At 34.8% G+C, this 21734-nt stretch overlaps 1 protein-coding gene across 1 annotated transcript; it reads right to left on the reverse strand.

The window, feature by feature from the left end:
• Positions 1 to 527: 527 nt before the first annotated feature.
• Positions 528 to 20871, reverse strand: LOC147066873 (cytochrome P450 4C1-like). Its single transcript, XM_085954759.1, has 10 exons — positions 20703 to 20871; positions 18012 to 18121; positions 15550 to 15640; positions 14190 to 14393; positions 11304 to 11494; positions 8780 to 9064; positions 5178 to 5246; positions 3867 to 4038; positions 2300 to 2479; positions 528 to 700 (listed from the first exon to the last, which is right to left on the reverse strand). Exons 1-10 carry the CDS (start codon positions 20869 to 20871, stop codon positions 528 to 530), a joined length of 1644 nt encoding a protein of 547 aa, XP_085810885.1.
• Between the last annotated feature and the right edge of the window lie 863 nt (positions 20872 to 21734).

The following is a 21734-nucleotide window of genomic DNA, read 5'->3' on the forward strand; positions in this document are numbered from 1 at the left end:
AGTTGCTCCGCTCCGGGACCTAATACTTGCTCCGGCTCCCTCAGGGTAAAAAGTAGTTTTAAAATAATCATCTTTTTCATTATTAATTCTATTAAACAAAATTCCCGGCAGCAAATCGTATCTCATTATTTGCCTCTTCTGTCAAAAAAGTGAGGTTATTTATCACTCGGCAGTGTTGCCATATTTAAAATAATTCCAGTGTTGCGAAGTGTCAAAATATACTATTTTCATTGGATTTTAGGGAGAAAACTTGATAATAAAAAATAACATCCGGAGCAGTGGAGCACTACAAATTTTCGGTGCTCCGGGTAAAATCCCATAGCTCCAGTGCTCCGTACTACTGCTCCGAGGTCCACTCCAACGCTCTGGTATTTATTGAGGGCAAAGTAAATATCCAGTATAGGTATAATATTTTGTTATTGCAGGGTGTACTGTATATAAACCGTTTATAAATAACAATGACTTATGAATGAATACTACATTATATAAAAAAAATCTTCAGAATATAATTTATAAATAAAATTTTGTTATTTTATTCTTGGTCGTAGTATAACACGGTTTCCTCCGATTAGTCTGATGGATATGTCATTGGCCAGAGGAAGGTTCTCCACCGTTGGCTGTCCACGTTTAGGAGTTAGGGAGAACTTCATCATCACTTCAGCCACCAGTATTTTAACAGAGACCATTGCGTACAGTTTACCTGAAACAATAAATTATTATTCTAGCTGGAAATATATAATATAAAATGGCACAAGTCTTAACACATAAAGAGTGATAGGTGACTATAACTAGGGGAAGTCTTGTTCAATGCGGTTAATTTTGAAGCCATGCGCCAGATCGGAATTAATATAAGTTAAAATTTAAACAATATGGCGGCATGTTTATAATAGCCGCTAGTGGCAAGGGGTGGAAGTAGTCTGTTAAGATTCGACATAAATAGTGCACACTAAACCTTGTCAGTCATATTTATTTGTTTTCATTTAACTAAGAATACAATAAACTGCTGGTTAGGTTTTAAAATATTCATTTAAATCTTGCCTAAACCAAATCATAATAGTTTATGTATGCTATGGGCGATCCGACAAAAATAGTGCACACTTTTTCAGTAATACTTATTTCTCAGAAGAATAAGAAAAGTGTAGCATTAGACCACTGCTCCTCAAATTGGGTGTGAAGTCCACTACGTGGTCATAAACGTTATTCTAAAGAGCCACAACATATTTTTAGTAGGTAAAAGATAGGTAGTAGATAAAAATCTACTAATATTTTAAATTACCTTAAATCTGGATAGCACCTTGCAATGTTTATAGTCGTGTTACTTACTGCTACACGGAACATTTTTTCTATCATTTTTCACTACAATATTTTCATGGATACAGAAAAAAAAAAAAAAAAAAAGAACACGTTTATCTATAGACTTTTCTACTAAGGAATTAGGCCTACCGATCGTTCAAAAGTTCACAGGATTTGTAGGACCGTATCCGTAAACTTGTACGTATGCAGTTCACCGTATCACACTTCACGGTATAGTGTATCGGAAATATATGGTCGTATGGGTCGTATAGTACTGACATAAAATTCATGTCTAAATAAAACACGGTTTTTGTCGGCTTACACTTTACAGGAAGCCAGCAGCAAACAAATTTTGAAAATAGCCGATATGCTGGGTTATTTGTTTGGTTAGGTTAGGTTTTGCTTTAATTCATGAATTTTGCCAAAATCAGCTATAAAAATTTAATTAATGTAGATTGAATCTATTAAAATTGGAGACTGTATAATATACGGTCATGGCGAACTGTGCTACGGTGAAATGTTTTACGTACAGATTACATGTAACCATATAGGACAGGTATTCATCCATACCGAAATACCGGTTTTTTAAATCTAAAATGCTGGTATTTTCGGAATTATGAAAGCAGAGAAAATGAAAAAAGGTTAAATGTATAAAATGACTAAATCATCTGACAACAAAATCTACTACACAATTTATCTAGGACGGAAAAGGTCTTGTCTGAAAAACTGTTCAAAACATTGGTTTTCTAATTCTGGACAGAGTTTGTTTTCATTTTGTTCGGCACAGGGGAAAAAATTAGGGCGCAGTGAGAGAATTTTCCTGATATGCTTTTAATGAGTACCGATATTCAATATAAAGTATTGAAATACCAGTATTGATGATTTCATTCGGTATTGCGATCCTCATGTGTGAGAAATGTTATAGGTAAAAAGTTTTGAAGGACGCTCCGTCGTGTCCTGCGTTTTAGTCCCACTCCACCACTGCGAATAATGATCAGCTACTCACCAACGCAACTCCTCATTCCAGAGCTAAAACCCAAGAATGCATAGGGGTGCCTTTGTTTGACTTCTTCTGGCGAAAAATGTTCGGGTCGAAATGAGTTTGGCTCTTTCCAATGTGATGGATTCCTGTGAGTTGAGAAGAGACTCATGAACACCGTCACTCCAGCTGGCAAGGTTTCAGTCTCTGAAATAGTAAAAATACATGTAACATGATCAGGTCACCCCACAGGGACTCGGCCGCCCCTGTACGAATTACAAAAACTCCTTCAAAAATAAAAAATAAACACATGCACATTGTATCTATGTATAAATATATTTCTGGAGATAAGTTATAATTATTTAAATTAATTATAATATTATTTAGTTTGTACATATTATATTTTCACTTTCCAAACTAATATGCAAATGGGTTGGTATGGGCAATGGCACAAATTAGCTTAGTACCTAGATATTTATATACCTTACTGAAACCATTTATTTTAAATATGTAAGAAATATAATATTTAATACGAAATCACTTCACTGAAACAGAATGGTTTACTTTATTCAATTCAATTAAAATTAATTTATTTTTTAACATACTATGGACATTACAAATTATAAGTTTAAGACGTTCACAACATAACATGAAACATTATTATAAAGAAGAAAAAAAAAGAAAGGTTATAAAAGGGATAAAAATGAAAATATAAAAAGACAACATAATATAAACATACAAAAGCAGTGAAAATACAATTATAGTAGTTCAAAGAAGTACCTACACCGAGTTTGCTAAAGAGAATCTATTTTAAGAATTTATAAAATAGGGTCCATCTAAACTCACCCTCACCCGAAGCAATTTGGTTGAACATAGTTATCGCCCTCCCTATTGGCATTAACAGTGGCAGGTTGGTTCTGCACCTTGGGAGAATAAACAACTGATGCTCCCTATTTCTAAGATAGTTATCAGGGACACACAGGTCAACACTGCCCAGAATGGCAGAGTTCTCATTTATACCTGTATAATTTGAGAATGAAGGCGAAGGACTAGGGACCGAGAAGAGTGGGGGAGCTAGGGGAAGACTTCACCCAGCAGTAGACCGACCCCAGTTGATGATGATGATGAATTGGAGAATATCTTTGTGAAAAGCGGCGGTAACTGACATTGTATTTTTTTTTATTCTGAACAAAAAAAATGTTTTGGTCGCCCTACATTCGGCACTTTCTCCTTGCGACTCTTCAAATTAAAGTCACTTTGATAGTTGCCATATAAATTAACATCATGCTTTCGCACTTCGGTGCAAGGTTGCATCACCAGTCCCGTGCGGCTCTGCTCGGGACAAAATGAGGGCTTAAATTCTTTTATCTGGCACATGTAAGGGTTATGTTAAGCGGCCGCGCATTGACGTGGCTGCATATTTATATATAACGGGTGCGGAGGTGGGAGTTTTACACACCATATCGCACATATGAAAATCGCGGGCGTTAATATGCTAGTCAACAAAATAATGTCTACTTTCTCAATTTTAGCATTTATTCTAATTTATTATAATTTGTAGGCAATGAAAAATATAATGTTTTCAAATTCTTACCACTCAGTTCAAAATCTTCTCTATTGTACCTTACAATAAATGGTCCGATTGGGAACAGTCTAATTGTCTCTTTGACGCATTTATCGAGATGGATGAGCTTCGAGCAAGCTGAAGAATCCAGCAATCCTTCGCAGCTTGACATCACAGTTTCCAATTCTTCCATCACCAGTTTCTATTAAAATAAATCAACAGACGATGTATTAGCTGAGAATAGTATTACTAACGAAACTATGCCTGATAGATTATTCTTAGGAGAATGAGGTCAAGTGAGATGTCCATGTTACCATATTATTATACTAGGTCAAGCCAGGCCATAAAGTGCACAAGTGCCAGTTGTGCACTTTATGCGGTTTTCTATGATGCATAATATTATTATATTACACGGTCGCTTCGTTGAGCGTTTCAAACTCTTGTAACTAAGCGTAGGGATTTTTAACAATACCAGTGTACAAAATCAAATTTGTATTTCAATCCTGGCGATACACATAATTTATTCTCAACAATATTTTATTATTTGAGTTCGTCAATTTGTTTTTCATGTCAAAGGTAACAACCACACAATTTTCTATATTCACGTGATTCAACATCATTGTATGTAACAATATAATATTGATGGTAGCCGTTTGAAAAAGTGTCGGAGCGCTGACCCGGCGCGCTCCATGCCTACTAGGCACACCACTGTTTATATTGTTATATTATTATGATTTATCGTACAGACAGAAAAAAATCTCGACGAGGCCTCCAAACCTGTCGGTAACTTGAGTCTCCACGTACCTAAAACCGCCACTGACTAAGTGTGGTTATCCATTTTTTTTTAAAATTGAATCGAAATGAGTATTATTAATTACTATTATTTCGGAATTTTTATATATTTTTATATAATTTATATTTATATAATCAGCAAGCGGGACTAATGTATTTATAGTTTATAGCAGGGCTCTAAATGACCGGAGCGCCGTTCCAGTTCATGAAATCGGTAAAATTATCGCTCCGTCTCGTGGAAAAAATATTTTAACAGTCTGAGCTAGATAGGACATAATATAATAGAAAATCTAACACACATATTTTTTATAAAATCATAACTACCATGTAAATATCTTCAGAAAATTGTAGAGCGCTCCGGTTCGTGAGCTTTTCCATTTCGAGCACTGAGTTTATAGTCGCTATCGCCGACATTGTTTATATCGCGCCTGTTGTATTACTATATCTCGCTCGCACGCCCTTCTATTCTTTCTTGTTTCATGGTCAACTTATCTTACATAATATGAATGTTGTGGGTTATTTATGGCAATATACATAATAGGTATTTACTTGGTGTTCTGGATGCATCGCGAGCATGTTTAAGCAGAAGCAGGCTATTGAAGCGATGGTGTCAGAACTCTGAAACAAAAAGACAATTAATACACTATTGAATCGAAAATCATTCAAACTCAGTGTCTTGTAAGGTAAGACTATGTTCCTTTGAGCAATCAGATTTTTCTTTTTATCAATCGTAAAAATTGTATGATTGTATTCGGCTGACCAACGTACACGGACTGTTTTGTCCGGAGGGATTTTGAGAGAAATCTCGGTCGGCTAAGCCCAAATTGATTTTTTATTTTTAATTGGCAAACAAATCCCTCGTACCGTTTAGCTTTAGAGAGGCAATTCAGATCAAGATTTCTCACAAGGAAAACTAAAATAAATTAAAACATACAAAACCCTCATCAGACCCATATTGATCTTTGGGTCGGAGTGCTGGGCTTAGGAATAAAAAAGAGGGTATTGGACATTTTTTTTAATGGAATATTCTGAGAAGGGTCTGAGGAGCTGTATTTGAAGACGATGGCACGTGGTGAGAATCATACAACCATGAAATACCTATACCGTGTCCGGAAACTTGTACGTCTGCAGTTCAAAACATATGGCCGTATATTAAAGACAGTCCAACCTCTTTGGGTCGTATAGTACCTACTGACATAAAATTCATGTCTAAATAAAACACAGTTCTTGTCGGTTTACACTTTACAGGAAGCCAGCAGCAAAAAAAATTGAAAATAGCCGATGTATTTGATTATTTGTTAGGTTAGGTTTTCATTCTTGAATTCATGAATTTTGCCAAAATCAGCTATGAAAATTGAATTAATGTTCATATTGAATGCATATTGAATCTAATAAAATTGGAGACCGTATTCCTGTGCCACGTTGAAATGTTTTACGTACAATTTACATGTAACCGAAATATACGCATTGTACGATGATTCATCTAGCGTCGCCTCATATCTAATAATGGAGCGACTTCATTGGGCATGCTATGTTTCCAGGATAAAAGGCACCTAAGAAGCTTTAAGGAAATGAGGATCGGAGACTTAGACTGCTGTGGCTGGACTATGTAGAAGAAGACACTGCATTATTGAGTTAAGGTGGTGAAGGAACCTTGCTGTAGACAGGGTGGAGTGGACTCCTTTACATGAGGTGGCCAAACTCCACATGTTATGTGTAATTTAAATCTAGAGCAATTCACTAGACAAATTTCAGAGCCGGTATCATGCCATTAATCCAACCATGCATACCAATATTTTTGACACACAGTTTGTTTATATGTCTGTGGTTGCAGGGTAAAATTTCTCGCGTTTTTAGGAAATTAAGATTTTAATGCTAATACCTGTAAAGAATTGTGCTCTTTTTTATATCATAGATTTTGTCACATGTAAGCAAAATAAATAAATAAATAAATAAATAGTTTAATTTGTAGAAATCGTTTAAATTGTGTAAATCATTTTTAGTAAAATTACTTATGTCAAACATTGAATATGACACAATATCAAAACTTAATTATACATAAATAGTGTAAAAGAAATTTTAAAAAAGATACATCAATTAACTTCTAAAATCTAAGCAACAGTATTTTGAAAACTGTGATTTATTTCAAAACCAGGGCTCTAAATGGACCGGAACGCACCGGAGCGCCGTTCCGGTTCGTAAAATCGGTAAAATTATCGCTCCGTCTCGTGAGAAAAATAATTTGACCGTCTGAGCTAGATAGACCTTATAACAAAAATTCTATCACCTATGTTTATAAAATACAAATAAAATTTGATAACTATGTTAATAACTTCAGAACATTTTTGAGCGCTCCGGTTTGTAATCTTTTCCATTTCGAGCGCTGCAAAACCAATTATCTCAACTGCAACCAAACTGACTAACCTTATCACTGCCAACCAATTTTTACTAGGTGGACACTTGTAGGCCAGTTATTTTTACAATAAAATAAATCCCTTAAAAATATGAAACAGGTAAGTATATAAAATATTTGTGAAAACTTACTTAATCTAAATCAACATGTTTCTCGCGTATATAGTAAATATTTTCAAACTAAAATGATAAATTTGAATATCGCTTAGAAAATATACACAAACTGCTCAGAAGTTATGACGTTTAAAAAGTTTCAGGAGTTAACTGGTCCATGGCCTGACGCGACATAATATAATATACCTATATGCTTGTGATCAGGGCACTTTTACCCTGAAAAAAACCGATTTTGTTTTGTTCATAGTTCGTTTCCTATAACAATTATATTATTTATATAAAACTAGCTGAAGTATTCGGCTTTGCACAGGGTCGCTTCGTGGTTATATTTTTTTATCTTAGATATTTAAAGAATAATAAGAGGTAATTATTTTTTAAATATTAAAATATCTGTGTAATACAATATGGCAATATGAAAATAATTCTAATAGGAGTAAAGGTCAAACAAAAGAACACTAAATTAAAATCGAATCCAAAATATGAAAACGTTATTAATGTTATTAATATGTAGTAAAAAAAAATCAAAATTGGATGGAACAAACAAACAACAAACTTTGTATTTTATATAATACTAATTTAGAAACCTTCTCAGGTGTGCGCACAACAACTGGTCAAAATTTCATCGCAATCGCATGAATGGTATAAGAACACATACGAATAGAAGAAGATAGAATAGAAGAAAAAGAAGAAGGAAATAGTTGTATCAATTCAGAAACCTTTGCGGGCGTGAGCACAAAACTTGATCAAAATTTCATTGCAATCGGATGAATGGTATAGGAACGCATACGAATAGAAGAAGATACTCGTAGCATAGAAGAAGAAGATAGTTGTACTAATTCAGAAACCTTTGCGTGTGTTGGCACAATTACTGACGAAAATTTGATTGCAATCGGATGAATGGAATAGGAACGCATACGAATAGAAGAATATAGAATAGAAGAAGAAGATGGTTGTACTAATTCAGAAACCTTTGCGGGTGTTACCTCAACAACTGACGAAGGTTTCATCGCAATCGGATGAATGGTACAGGGACCATACGAATAAAAGAAGATAGAATGAAGAAGAAGAAGAAGAAAAAGATGGTTTTTCTAATTTAGAAACCTTTGCGGGTGTGCGTACAATAACTGACGAAAGTTTCGTCGCAATCGAATGAATAGTATAGGAACCATACGAATAAAAGAAGATATAATGAAGAAGAAGATGGTTTTTCTAATTTAGAAACCTTTGCGGGTGTGCGTACAATAACTGACGAAAGTTTCGTCGCAATCGAATGAATGGTATAGGAACCATTCGAATAAAAGAAAATAGAACGAAGAAGAAGAGATGATGATTTTTTTCTAATTCAAAAACCTTCGCAGGTGTGCATACAACCACTTAGCAAAATTTCATCGCAATCGGATGAATGGTATAGGAACGCATACGGGACAGACAAACAGACAGACTTTCATTTTTATATATAAGATATAGCCTATACTCTTCGCGCAAGTGCAAGCAATAAGTTCAGAAAGTTTTATCTCAATCGGATGAACGGTATGGCAGCGCATAAAATACGAACGAACAAACAAACAAACAAATATTAATTTTTATATATTAGATAAGTTTAAACTGAGCGTTAAAATACATACAGCTGAAAACATCGTAAGCATTTCATCTATCAACTCTTTCTCAGACATTTCAACGGATTGTTCTTGCATTGCGTTCAAAAGCTGTTCGATAGTCGTCTTCATCTTTGGTCTTCCGTTTTCATTAAAGTCTTCATTCACCATGTCTCCATACAACCCGTCATCGTCGTTGGCTTGCTCTGCATTTTTCGAAAGACTATTGCCTTTTTTTAGATTTAGGGGATACTTTTTCTTTATGATGTCGTGCATAGTTGCTGTCTCCATTTGCTCTTTTTTAGTGTGAATGCTCTGTAAAGAATAAAATACATTAATTATTGAGACACGTAGGTGTATAGAGACCAGTGACGTCCCTAGATAAAATGCCGCCCTTAGGCACCGCCAAAATGCCGCCCCATTTTTTATACATTATTGTTATCATCCTTTCATGAGTCCAATATCTAAGAAATGTGTTGTATAGATACATTACCAACAAAATATCAGACTAATCGCAAATCTGCAAGTGTGGTCTTTGGTTTCTGGTCACCGAGGACGTTGAAGGGCAACGGAAGGAACTTTTTATTCCACCACTTTATATTTACTTTTCTTCAGTATTTTAAAAAGATATCTGCATTTCTTACCAGTTTCAAAAGAATTCTATTAATCGAATTACCAACCCATGCTTAACTACAGCTAATAATATGATGTCTCTATCAGTGACGTCCCGTGGGGATAGGCAGATTGAGCGTCGCTTGGGGGCGGGAGTTACTTGAAGGACAGCAAATCGAGGAGAATCATTTGGAATATATAGAAATAGCTACTTAAACTTAGTAATAACTAAAATATCTTTCCATAAAAAATTCAGCTGACTGGTTTTGTCGGGTTCGCGATATCTAGTTTACTTCCGTTGCCCTTCGACGTCCTTGGTGACCGGAAACGACATGTGCAGATTTACGAGTAATAAAAGTCTGGTATTTTGTTAGTAATGTATCCAAACAATACATTTCTTAGATATTGGACTTTTGAAAAGATGATAAAAATACTGTATAAAAAATGGGGCGACATTTTGGTGGTGCCTAAGGGCGGCATTTTATTTAGGGACCTCACTGCAAGTGTTTAACATAATTACCTTATTTATTCGCTATTTATATCTACATTTAATTTGGTATGTTTTAGTGGTATAATATTTTGTTAGTAAGGTCTCCATGCAACACATTTATTAGACGAGTCATGAAAGGATGATAAAACATAGGTACTGTATAAAAAATGGGACGGCATTTTGGCACTGCCTAGGGGCGGCATTTTGTTTACGGACGTCACTGTGTATGAGTCAGAGTATGGACCTAATAGGTTGAGCAAGTGGCTGACATCCGTTTCTCGTAAAAATAAAATCTGTTAATACAAACCTCCACTCTGTGGAGGCCCATATAATCCTATTAGGATCGGACATAATCAAAAAAAATCCTTTTCGATGTATTAATACAATGTGATAAATAGCTCTTTCAATACTGAGGTACTGTGATGGCAAACGATTATACAGACGTACAAACTTGTCTAAAGAATAGATGGGGGAGCACAGTCGAAAACTACACAATCAAGACTAGCAACTGGACAGAATCTGACGTTTCCAATACGGCACCCACATGGTAGTTTCCATTTTGTAATAAATATAGGCAAAATAAAATTGGATGTAGCGCTATTTGTACCTCACTTTTTAATTTACTCCGCATAAGGCACATATTTCCGTGGCACTGTCATGAGTTTACCAGATGCTACAGCATGTGAGACCCCCTTTTCAATATTGAACGTTCCCTTATTGGTTGACTTAAGCACGCGCGAAATCAACCAAGCTTTAAATAATATGAAACCTGGACTTTTTGATTATGCTTTTTGTAATAAATCGAAACTTAAAATATTTTTTTTCATAGGGTTATGTCGCATTTTGGAATTTATAGAGCAATACATATTGTGTAAAATTATACAAATACGTGCGTATTTTTTTCTCGATTTTGACCAAATGTGGACTTTTTGGAATTAGACTCCTCATATAAACTTTTTTCACATTCGGTCAGATGCAGATATCTTTTAACGTACCTTTTTGACCAATAAAGTTGCAGCTCTAATATTTTGCCACATAAAAGAATATACATAATTTGAAAACATCTCATGCATATACACTAGAAAAATCATTTTTGTATGCTGGCGCGAATCCAGCAGATGCAGGTTCAAGTCCCGTCAGGACGATTTTTTTCTAGTGTGTATATGCATGAAATGTTTTCAAATGATGTATATTCAGTATAAAGAATGTTACATTCTGAAGTCTTGTGTCTAATTCGTTGAATAAAAAAAAATGTTTATTAAAAACATAAAAGAATTTATAATTTGGAACATATTATGGAAGAAAACTGTGCAACTGATGGTTTCATAAGAGCATGACTTTGTCTATTCAGTTAGCAGGTGACGATAACTTTGATGATTGCCAATCTTCACAGAGGAGATGGCATTTAAAGAAGAATTCAGAAACGAGAACAAAGGCGATACCAACATTTACAATAAACGTCCTCAAGGTGTTTATGCTCTTGTTCTGTTTAGCCTGGCGTCCAGACAGCCAATACAGAATATCAGGTTGGAGCCAAGGCTTCGCCAATCTGTCCACAGCTAGAAAGTACATCATTTCAAATGCTTCATAGAACTCCTTGTCACTGGACGTTTGGGACTTTAGCTGCATACCCATAACCGTTTCTGCAATGAAAACACAACAATATGTAGATATACAATTTATTATGGGTAGCTAGCTGAAGTACCCGGCTTCGCACAGGGTCGCTTCGAGGCTATATTTATCTTAGATATTTAAAAAAAATAATAAGAGATAATAATTTTTTTAATATTAAAATATCTGTGTACATAATACAATATGGCAATGTGAAAATAATTCTAATAGGAGTAAAGGTCAAACAAAAGACCACTAAATTAAAATCGAATCCAAAATATGAAAACGTTATTAATTTTATTAATATGTAGTAAAAAAAAATCAAAATTGGATGGAACAAACAAACAACAAACTTTGTATTTTATGTAATACTAATTTAGAAACATTCGCAGGTGTGCGTACAACAACTGACAAAAGTTTCATCGCAATCGGATGAATGGTATAGGAACGCATACGAATAGAAGAAGAAGATGATTTTATAATTCAGAAATCTTCGAGGGCATATGCACGACAACTCACAAGAGTTTCATTGCAATCGGATGAATGGTATAGGAACGCATACGAACAGAAGAAAAAGATGGTTGTACTAATTCAGAAACCTTTACAGGCGTGCGCACAACAAATGGTCAAAATTTCATCGCAATTGGATGAATGGTATAATAACGCATACGAATAGAAGAAGAAGATGATTTTCTAATTCAGAAATCTTCGTGGGCGTGCGCACGACAACTCACCAAAGTTTCATTGCGAATAGAAGAAGAAGAAGAGTATGGCTGTACTAATTCAGAAACCTTTGCGGGTGTTGGCACAATTACTGACGAAAGTTTTATTGCAATCTGATGAATGGAATAGGAACGCATACGAATAGAAGAAGAAGATGGTTGTACTAATTCAGAAACCTTTGCGGGTGTTACCACAACAACTGACGATGGTTTCATCGCAATCGGATGAATGGTATAGGAACCATACGAATAAAAGAAGATATAATGAAGAAGAAGAAGAAGATGGTTGTACTAATTCAGAAACCTTTGCGGGTGTTACCACAACAACTGACGATGGTTTCATCGCAATCGGATGAATGGTATAGGGACCATACGAATAAAAAAAGATATAATGAAGAAGAAGAAGATGGTTTTTCTGATTCAGAAACCTTTGCGGGTGTGCGTACAATAACTGACGAAAATTTCGTCGCAATCGGATGAATGGTATAGGAACCATACTAATAATAGAAATTAGAATGAAGAAGAAGAAGATGATGATTTTTCTAATTCAGAAACCTTCGCGGGTGTGCATACAACCACTTACCAAAATTTTATCGCAATCGGATGAATGGTACAGGAACGCATAAAGACAGACAGACAGACAGACATTTATTTTTATAAATAAGAAGCCTATACTCTTCGCGCAAGTGCAAGCAATAAGTTGACACAGTTTTATCGCAATCGGATGAACGGTTTGGCAGCGCATAACATACGAACAAACAAACAAACAAACAAATATTGGTTTTTATATTATAGATAGTAAGTTTTCAAAAGAAAAAACATTGCATCTACTATTGGGTAGGTAAGTGTAACGCAGTGATGCACAATCCTTTTTTATTAGTATTATACCCCGTTTACACCTGCATGGATTTACTGCTGTATCTACATATTATCGCGGCATAATAAAACAATGCACGTGTAAACGCGTATTATCGCGCAAATTGCAAGATTGCATGCATGAGTCAAAAAAATTCAGGAACTTCTGAGTTTTCACGCGACAATAATTGGAATATGCGATATCTGCGCATGCGCAGTAAAACGATAGTAGCAAACCTGTCGGTAAAAAAAACGAACTACACCGCGCAAAGACTCATTTTGAGGTTAACTGATTTTCACGACCTGTCAAATAGTACCATGCAATGATAACATCGCATCTCGCTTATTCCTGAAGAATGAGATTGGCACTTTTACGTATAAGCAGTTATTATCGCGATAGTTTAAAATACACACTATTTGTGCAAATAAATCCATGCGCGTGTACAGGCGCTATTATTCATTTACTGTTTGCAGGTTGATACATAGCGTACGAATGTCGCGAATAATGATATCTACATAATTATTATATATTCTCCCTTGAGTCAAGACAAAGTCCTTCCGAAAAGCTATACAACACTACATATTATAAAATAGGTAATTATAAGGAAATGCTAGTTTTTTTTCACACATTTCATTACATCGATGGGATGTAATGCTTGGAATGGTAGGCCGTGGGTTATGCACCACTGGTTTAACGTCATAGCTAAACATTTGAATTTTGCTATACTTCAGTTGAGGCATGGTCTAAAAAGATCGTGGCTAGGCGATGCGCGGATTGTGCAAATGACGCGTGCCAAACAAAATATAATTTGTCATAAAAATCCAACATGCGTCCATTTAATGTTATGTTTATTGTTATGTTACTAACAATAATAGTATATTCATTGACTTGTTTTCTTTTTTAAGTATATACGTGAAGTTTTTAGTCATCTTTACACGATTTAAGAATATTTTCATCTGACGCCATGACAAAACAAATCGACGTGCGGACACCTCGTTGTATGTCTCCGATTGGCGACTAGTAAGAAATTGCGTCGCACCTACTGTTGAAAATTATTTGCCGTTTCACTGAAGTACGCTCGGTAACATGTAATTAGTATCAAAAACTGTGTATATTTTGGAGCGATTATATGAAAAAATATGTTCTTACCACCAACGATATCAATGGCACACGGGAGCAAGTAGTCCTCCAGCACCATTTCGCATTCACTTCCGGCGGCCATTTTATTTAAATCTTCCGCCATCTTACTCACCATGATGGCCCCTTGCCGTCTGAATGTTTCACAATAACTTTCGACTGCTCTAGGGTTTAGAGTTGGCATGATTAACTTTTTGTGAGCCTTCCATTTTGGGCCTGCAATACAATTAATCTGAGTCGAAATGTGTACAAAAATCAGACTAATTAATAAAAGGTCATTTTGATGAAATACGAATAAATACAGTAAATAAAGTAGGCTTTCTGGTTGTAAGAAAGTAGGTTCTATATAATAAGTATGTATTCTTAAGGATTTCCACTATTATAGGACCGCTTATTCCCATGCGCATGAAGTAGGCGGGGTTAATATTATGTTTATTGTTGAGGCCTTGTCCAGACGGCGCGATTTGACTCGCGCGTACAAACTCGCGCGCATTCCAGGTATGTGACCTCATTGAGCCGTCCACATGTTATCCCCGTGTGTCACTTCTCGCACGCAACTGGGGTACAGGTGGCCTCATTGAGCTGTCCACACGCAGTAACGGGATATCGCGGCGAGACGCGCATCATCTGGGCAAGCTCTTATGGTCGCTATCAGCCTTATTATGCTCCCACAGAATAGATAATAAATATAATACCGAAAGGCAATATTCAATACGCCGCATGGTGAAGCAGGCTTTTGAATGTGTGAGTGTCCTATGAATATGCACGTGCAATAGTGTGTGTAATACACCAACATTAAATGAGCGTAAATGCATAAACCGAGAGCAGTTTTTAGTATTCGACGTAAAACGTATTTTTAACACGCGTGTAAGTTTAACCCGGATTTTTCCTTACTCGAGTCGGTTACCTGCTATCGCCTTACCCGTTGTGTATTTCAGTTCCCATTATTTCTGAGTTCCCTGTATGCTCCCCTTCACATTTGGCCAAGGAAGGCGAACATAGGCGGTCATCATTGTGCAACATACGCGTTGCGTGGCCCATGCACGGCAAATGTTTGCCGTCTGTACTACACTATCGGTGTTACAACACGCATCAAATGGCGCCAACACTGGCCTTGCTTGGGCCATTATGAAGAGAGCATAACATTTTATATCGACTGTCTCGTACTGACGCCCTTCCAACTATCTCTTCTATTGTGGTTAGTCCCACAAACAATAGGAGTCCATAGTTAATGTTTCGCGCCAAAACTTAGTGGATCTATTTTACAGCTGTCAAAATCAAAATGTTCTTTTTTAAATGATATTTTAACTTAACCAGATCTGAAACTAGTATAATAAGGAGGTAATTAAGTAAATATTTGAGCATTTTTTACCATGTCCCGTTATGAGGCCATCCCCAAGATAAGGTTTTACAACGTCCATCATGGAATCCTTTTCAACCATCTTTGTAGATTGCAGGATTTTCTGAAGCAATAAATTTGTCAGTTAGTAACGTACATATTTAATAAAAAGGGACGATCAGATCGCCAGGGAAACAATGAATAAACTTATTGTATCAGTGAAAGATTCTCCTCCACTCCTTCGGTGCGTCCTGCCTTTACGTCACTAAACGCGCCACTGTGCATGTTTAGTGTTTATATGGGGATAATTTTTATCCCTGTTTTCCAACCCTTGCTGTAGAACAGGGTTTCCCAAACTATGTTCCGCGGAACACCAATGTTCCGTCGAACCTGAATAGGTGTTCCGCGACCATTTGGAAAGGTTTTATACACTGCAACACATTTAAAGATCTTCTACTAAGTGGAAGTAAAATAAGTAAAACTAAAATAATTAAGAATCTACTTCATATTGAAAGGCAAGTGATGATCAATCACCACTGGTGATTATGACGTCAAGTATCTAGATAGGTTATGGCTCCCACAAGGGGGTGGGCTGACAGGCCTCTAGTCTGGGGGCCTGGGCTTACGGGGAGCCCGACGTGAGAGATCGACCAGCCAAGTGAGATAAACACACATCACAAACATGCACTTATAGTAAAAAAATGTCGCCTGCGGCGCTGTTTCAATTCAAGCATACTAACATTTAATAATATGTAGTTTTGCCATACTTATATTTTTTATTATTGTTGATATTTGACATATCCATAATTGTGCATATCAACATAAAAGTGGGTGTATTAAAAATACAAAAAATCGCTAAAAATACTCTTAATTATTTTACTTCGAACACCATTTGGAATATGCAACTGTAGATCATCACATTGCCTTTAACCTTAGTGATAAGTAGGGGGCCCGCCAAAGATCCTAGCCTGGGGGCCATGATCTAAGTACAGACGGAGGACCATCTTTTCTCACACTGTGCGCATGAAAAAGATGGGGTATATTGTTTTTAACTGACCGGCTGACAAGTCTTATCAGTTAAACGACAGTTGCCAAAATTGGCAGAACGGTTATCTGCACTAATAAATAACCTACAAAATAAACTAAGTGTTCCGTTAAAATTTCCGGGTTCGCGAAGTGTTCCATTGCAGAAAAGTGTGGGAAACCCAGCTGTAGAACATTAAGAATATCATGAAATGATACCGGTCACTAATCGGGTCTATAAAGGCATACGAAAATAGACAGAAGTATATAAAAATATAAATAGGGTCCTTTGGACACCTCATAAGAGACGACCAATACAAAGTGCTGAAACTGATCGATGATTTGAAGGCCGTTATAGTGTCAGTAGTAGAAAGATTTCTAGATGGACAGCCAAGAACCGTTCAGTTGTCGCAGGACCATTATTCGGAATCTCCTCTCAAAGGTCTACGTGGGACGGTGGTGTTCATCTTCCAACAACAGAGGAACTTTAAGATGAAGTTTATATTTAAAGTAAAGATGCAGTACCTACCAGACCATCCCCACAAAAATATAATATGTCCAATATTTGTATCATTGTCATAATATACCTACATGATTAATGAGCTAAGTATTTAATTTATTTTATCCATCTAAACCTGTCGCAATTTTATAGATATATTTATTTTTATTATACAATTAAATAAAGTAATGATTGTAAATTATATAATAACATAATGATGATTACGCAGTATTAAAATAATTACATAAATTAATTACGCTGTATTTCTCTTATGTATAAATTAAGAAAGCCATTGCGTCTATTTTTTGCTGACCGGGGTCATTCAGTCCCATCCCGCCGCCGCGGTACAAATCTCTTTCTACAAATGATGTGACTGCGTTATCGTTAGTATATGCATACTGGGGAGCTAATCAAATAACCCCATAGTGAGTAAAAACGCTCGCTGTATTTCGTTGTTCAAAACTGGTAATAATAATTAGCTACTATTAATTAAGTTAATATTTTTTTGATTTTTAGATGTGATTAAGTAACGAGTCAGATATTCGTATTATTTATTCTGAAAAATTACTCATTCCCTCACTAATAAAATCATATTATTATAAGTAACTTGGTACTACATAATGTATAATATGAAAAAGTAGGTAGGTATGTATATTTAATAATTAATGACTAAACCCCCACCGACCTAGAAAGTCGTCGAGCCGCCACTAAGTTTAGTGCCTACTCCACATAATTTTTGTGATCGCGATCTTTTGAGACATAAAACCAAACCAAAACCTAAGACATATTTTTAGGTTATAGTAAGATTTAGTTTTGGTTTGTTTTTAAGTCTAAAGAATACCATTAAGTACCATTATTTAAGTGATACCTGCCAACGCTACCGGTATAGTATTATCTACTATCATATTTATTTACAACAAAATATATCCAAAGATGAAAAGTAGAATAATGAAAAAAAAGTTTAGATGCCTACCTCCAAATGTCTGGGTTCTCTGAAGATAATCAACAACTTTGGTCCTATCCACAATCTGATTATTGGCTGTGGAAACTCTTTCAGAATTTTTAGCAATCGATTTAAAATATCTAAAAATAAAAATATTATATTAATATTGGTTTTAACTTTAGAACAGTTATTTTTGGTTGATACTTGAATAGTTTTGTAAAATATATATCGGGGAACCCCTACTTAATAATATATTAATATATACTTACTAGATTCTACAGGGGTGAAAATTCATGTATTTTTTTAAAATTATGATTTAATGTATGTACCTACACCTGTAGTACGATTCTTTCAGATATTGGTTCGATGCATGTACATTGAAAAAGCAGATGTTTAATATTTGCAAGTAGATATGCGTACGTAAAATCTACGTTCTCTATTGGTGCATGTGCCGTTCATCTTTTTTACTATGCCCCATCCAGGGAACACAAAATTAATATTAATCTGTTCTGTGGTCCGATTCTAAGAAGACCATAGAGTGGATGTTTGTATTAACAGATTTTTGTTTTACTAGAAATGGATGTTAGCCACTTGCTCAACCTATTAGTCTACCTACACACCAAACACACTTGAAAAATAATATGTGTATTTGCCAGACAAAGGATTCGAACCTGGAACATACACACGTATTTTTTTTAATATTATTGTTTATCGATGTTTATATTTTGTAACACGTCTGTTAAATTCAATTATACTTTGATAATTATTCACAGATTTTGCTTCGTAAGGCGGTATTTTGTGTTTTATTATTGTTTGTACCTACTTACTATTTTCTACGGCGAGCCCTAATTTTTCAGATTTAATAACAATGAGCCGTCCATACCTACAGTGGCAATGAAGGGACATTAAATGACCAAATGGCCGCCCTAAAACCCGCTGGATCGACGAACTTACCAAATTCGGTTACAGTGAAGAACTAGTTACCGATAATAGTGGACCCCTGATGATTATGACGGTTCCATGATAGAAAAATAACATAACAAAACAGATCATGATAAAACAGAACATGACAAAACAGAACAGCGATAAATAGCACTATGACCTTTCAGGAAAAATATAACATTTAATATTGAAATTGTCGTATCTCTATTATGTAGATAGATTTTTAATAGCAACGATTTTCAATACGCCGTAAAAAGTCAAATTATATAATTTCTACATTTATAATCGCTGGAAAGCCTCAATTAAACGGGACTCAACTCGGTGTTGCCGGCATGCTTAGTTATATCTCATCTTAAACAATCTAATATGTTCAAAATGATTGGGTGACTAGGTACAACGAAATAATGAGTTTGATAATTCTGTAGAGATAAAAAAGGAAGATCACCTCCCATTACAATTAGAACATGGAATCATTTTAAAGCTGCTGCTGAAAGATGTCCTAAGACTACAAATTGTTGTGAAAGTTTTCACAACGATCATCAAAATCAAAACAGATAAATTAAGGTTTTTACGCCGAATGGCCAACATGCAGTGATTACATTATAAAATGTTATACCGATGAGAGAATAACACAAAAACCTATCTACAAAAAATGCGTTTTTTAGTTGAGTATGCAGAATTGTGAACTATAATCGGTTCTATCTGTAACAGAAAGACAATATCTCCGTATATACTATGAGTAAGGAAATAATCTAAATCGTATCTCATAATTTAATCGAAAAAAATTAACACAAAAACGTATCAGCTCATACATTTTTGTGTTTATGGATTTTTTCTGGCAGTTTGGAAACACACAAACGTATCGCCATGTTTTTCAACTGTCAAACTGTTTCTTTTTCATAATTTTTTTCTCAAGAAATACTACATAAAAATAAAAAGACAATATTTGGTAACTCAAAAACAGGATGATATCCCATTTTTTATGAATAATGAACATCAGATATGATGAATCTCTAAAAACTTTTCACTGTATTGCATGGGAAAAAGATCATTCCGATGCATAAAAAAAACTTTAGATATTTTCCATAGTTTTCTTTAGTAGTCTTTATTATACATCTTGAAAAAAACTTATTTTTTCCACTCATTAAAACATGCCAATTTGTAGATACGTGTTTGTTTTAGGTAAATAACAAACTGCAAAGATAATTTGAAAATTTATTGGTAACATAAAAACGTAAGTGGGTCGACTTTTTTTAAAACAGTATTTTTTTAAATATAGATCATCAAAATTACATCTTTTTGTTAAAAAAAAACCTCTTGGAACAAAAAAAAGTTTGTTTTGCCTCTCCTGAAAAATGGACTTTTTGTAGATAGGTTTTTGTGTTAATCACCCATCGATACTATACTCTATAATATATTAAAAAAATGTATTATTTTCAAAATAACGGTTTTGTAAAAAAATGTATATAAGTAGGTATATTTTAATAGACAGTTGATGATTTCGCTTAAAAATTGTTTTTTTTTTAAATATTCAATATTTATAAGTATACTTAACTTAGTTTATAAACATAATTTTTATAAGTATTTAATTAATAAATAGCTACGACAAAAATTAATGTTTTATTTTTCCACTGGCTGTTCTGTTTTGTCCGGTTACCGATGAAGACGATACCATTGAAAAGGTTTGAGGAGTAGTATTTTAGAGATTTTACAATGTTGGAAAAAATTGAAATATTATTACATATCAGTTATTATTTAATAATTACAGTAGGTACATACCTTCTCTGTGGCACAGAAATCTATGGGATGATCCAAACGGAGGGAAAGAAATCGGTCCAGGAAGGGTACAGGCCCATAATAGAACCCTAATTTTGGCAACAATTTCCTGATTATTCAGTATGATTAACGTAACCAGTAGAACGATTAGCATAATCCATAACCACCACATTTTTGTTTAAAAAAAAACCAATAACACACACAAGTAATGAGGGTTTGGTGGGCACTTATTTGGCAGAGGATATAGGTTCAGCAAAGAGTGCTGGTTAGGATGGCTATGGTAATGCCCACAATTAATAATATTTCACTATAGTTTAAATAATGATAGCACTAATTTTAGTGTCAGACTGATAAATGTTAGGTGTTAATACACTGATAGGTATCTGTTCACTATTCGCATATAGTCATCTGCGAATAAAATTTGTAGGAAGAATGATCTTGAAAAGTGAATTCGATTGAAATCAAGAACTAGGGTCAGAGCCGCATGAAGGGTGACTGCCGCTTGGGTATCAGCTTAATATTGCCGTCCTCTCCTAAATAAAAAAATAATTGTAGCAGAAATATTAAAAAAATGTTGAAATATTTCTAGTATCTAGTTAAAATATAATACATATTCTCAAATTATAACGTAAGACAGTGTTTAAAACGTTCAAAATGTTTCGATAGAGTTTCCCAGGAACTGAAGCATTTTTTTTAAAATTAGCCATGAAACAATTAATTCTTGAATAAAATTACATTTTATTTAAATTGTGTTATCTCTATTACTTACTATCTATGTCCATTTTCTGGCGTCCTTTGTTATGCAGATATTTTTTTTGCGGAAACGTTAATTTTATAGTGCTTTGACACTAACGTATGAAAATGAGAACCTATCGGTGTTTTTTTTGTATAACTGTGATGTATCAGTCATAGATTGGAGATTTTAAACTCCTAAAAGTCTGTATCATTCAACCTGAATCAAACAAACGAAATGGGACCGTTTGGTTTGGGACCGTTTGGTAAATGTCCACGGAAACGCTTTTCTGACGACTAATT

This window comes from Rhyacophila brunnea, unplaced genomic scaffold (genome assembly GCF_057557595.1).
Source record: "Rhyacophila brunnea isolate RB1 unplaced genomic scaffold, BYU_Rbru_1.0 scaffold_4, whole genome shotgun sequence".
Classification (NCBI taxonomy): Eukaryota; Metazoa; Arthropoda; class Insecta; order Trichoptera; family Rhyacophilidae; genus Rhyacophila; species Rhyacophila brunnea.

Coding starts and splice junctions, on each gene's coding strand:
- LOC147066873 (XM_085954759.1), bottom strand. CDS start 20,871: ATGTGGTGGTTATGGATTATGCTAATCGTTCTACTGGTTACGTTAATC. Junction 5,247..8,779: donor TGCTTACGATGTTTTCAGCT/GTATGTATTTTA, acceptor TTTTTGTTTCAG/AGTTCTGACACCATCGCTTC. Junction 4,039..5,177: donor CGATGCATCCAGAACACCAA/GTAAATACCTAT, acceptor TTATTTTAATAG/AAACTGGTGATGGAAGAATT.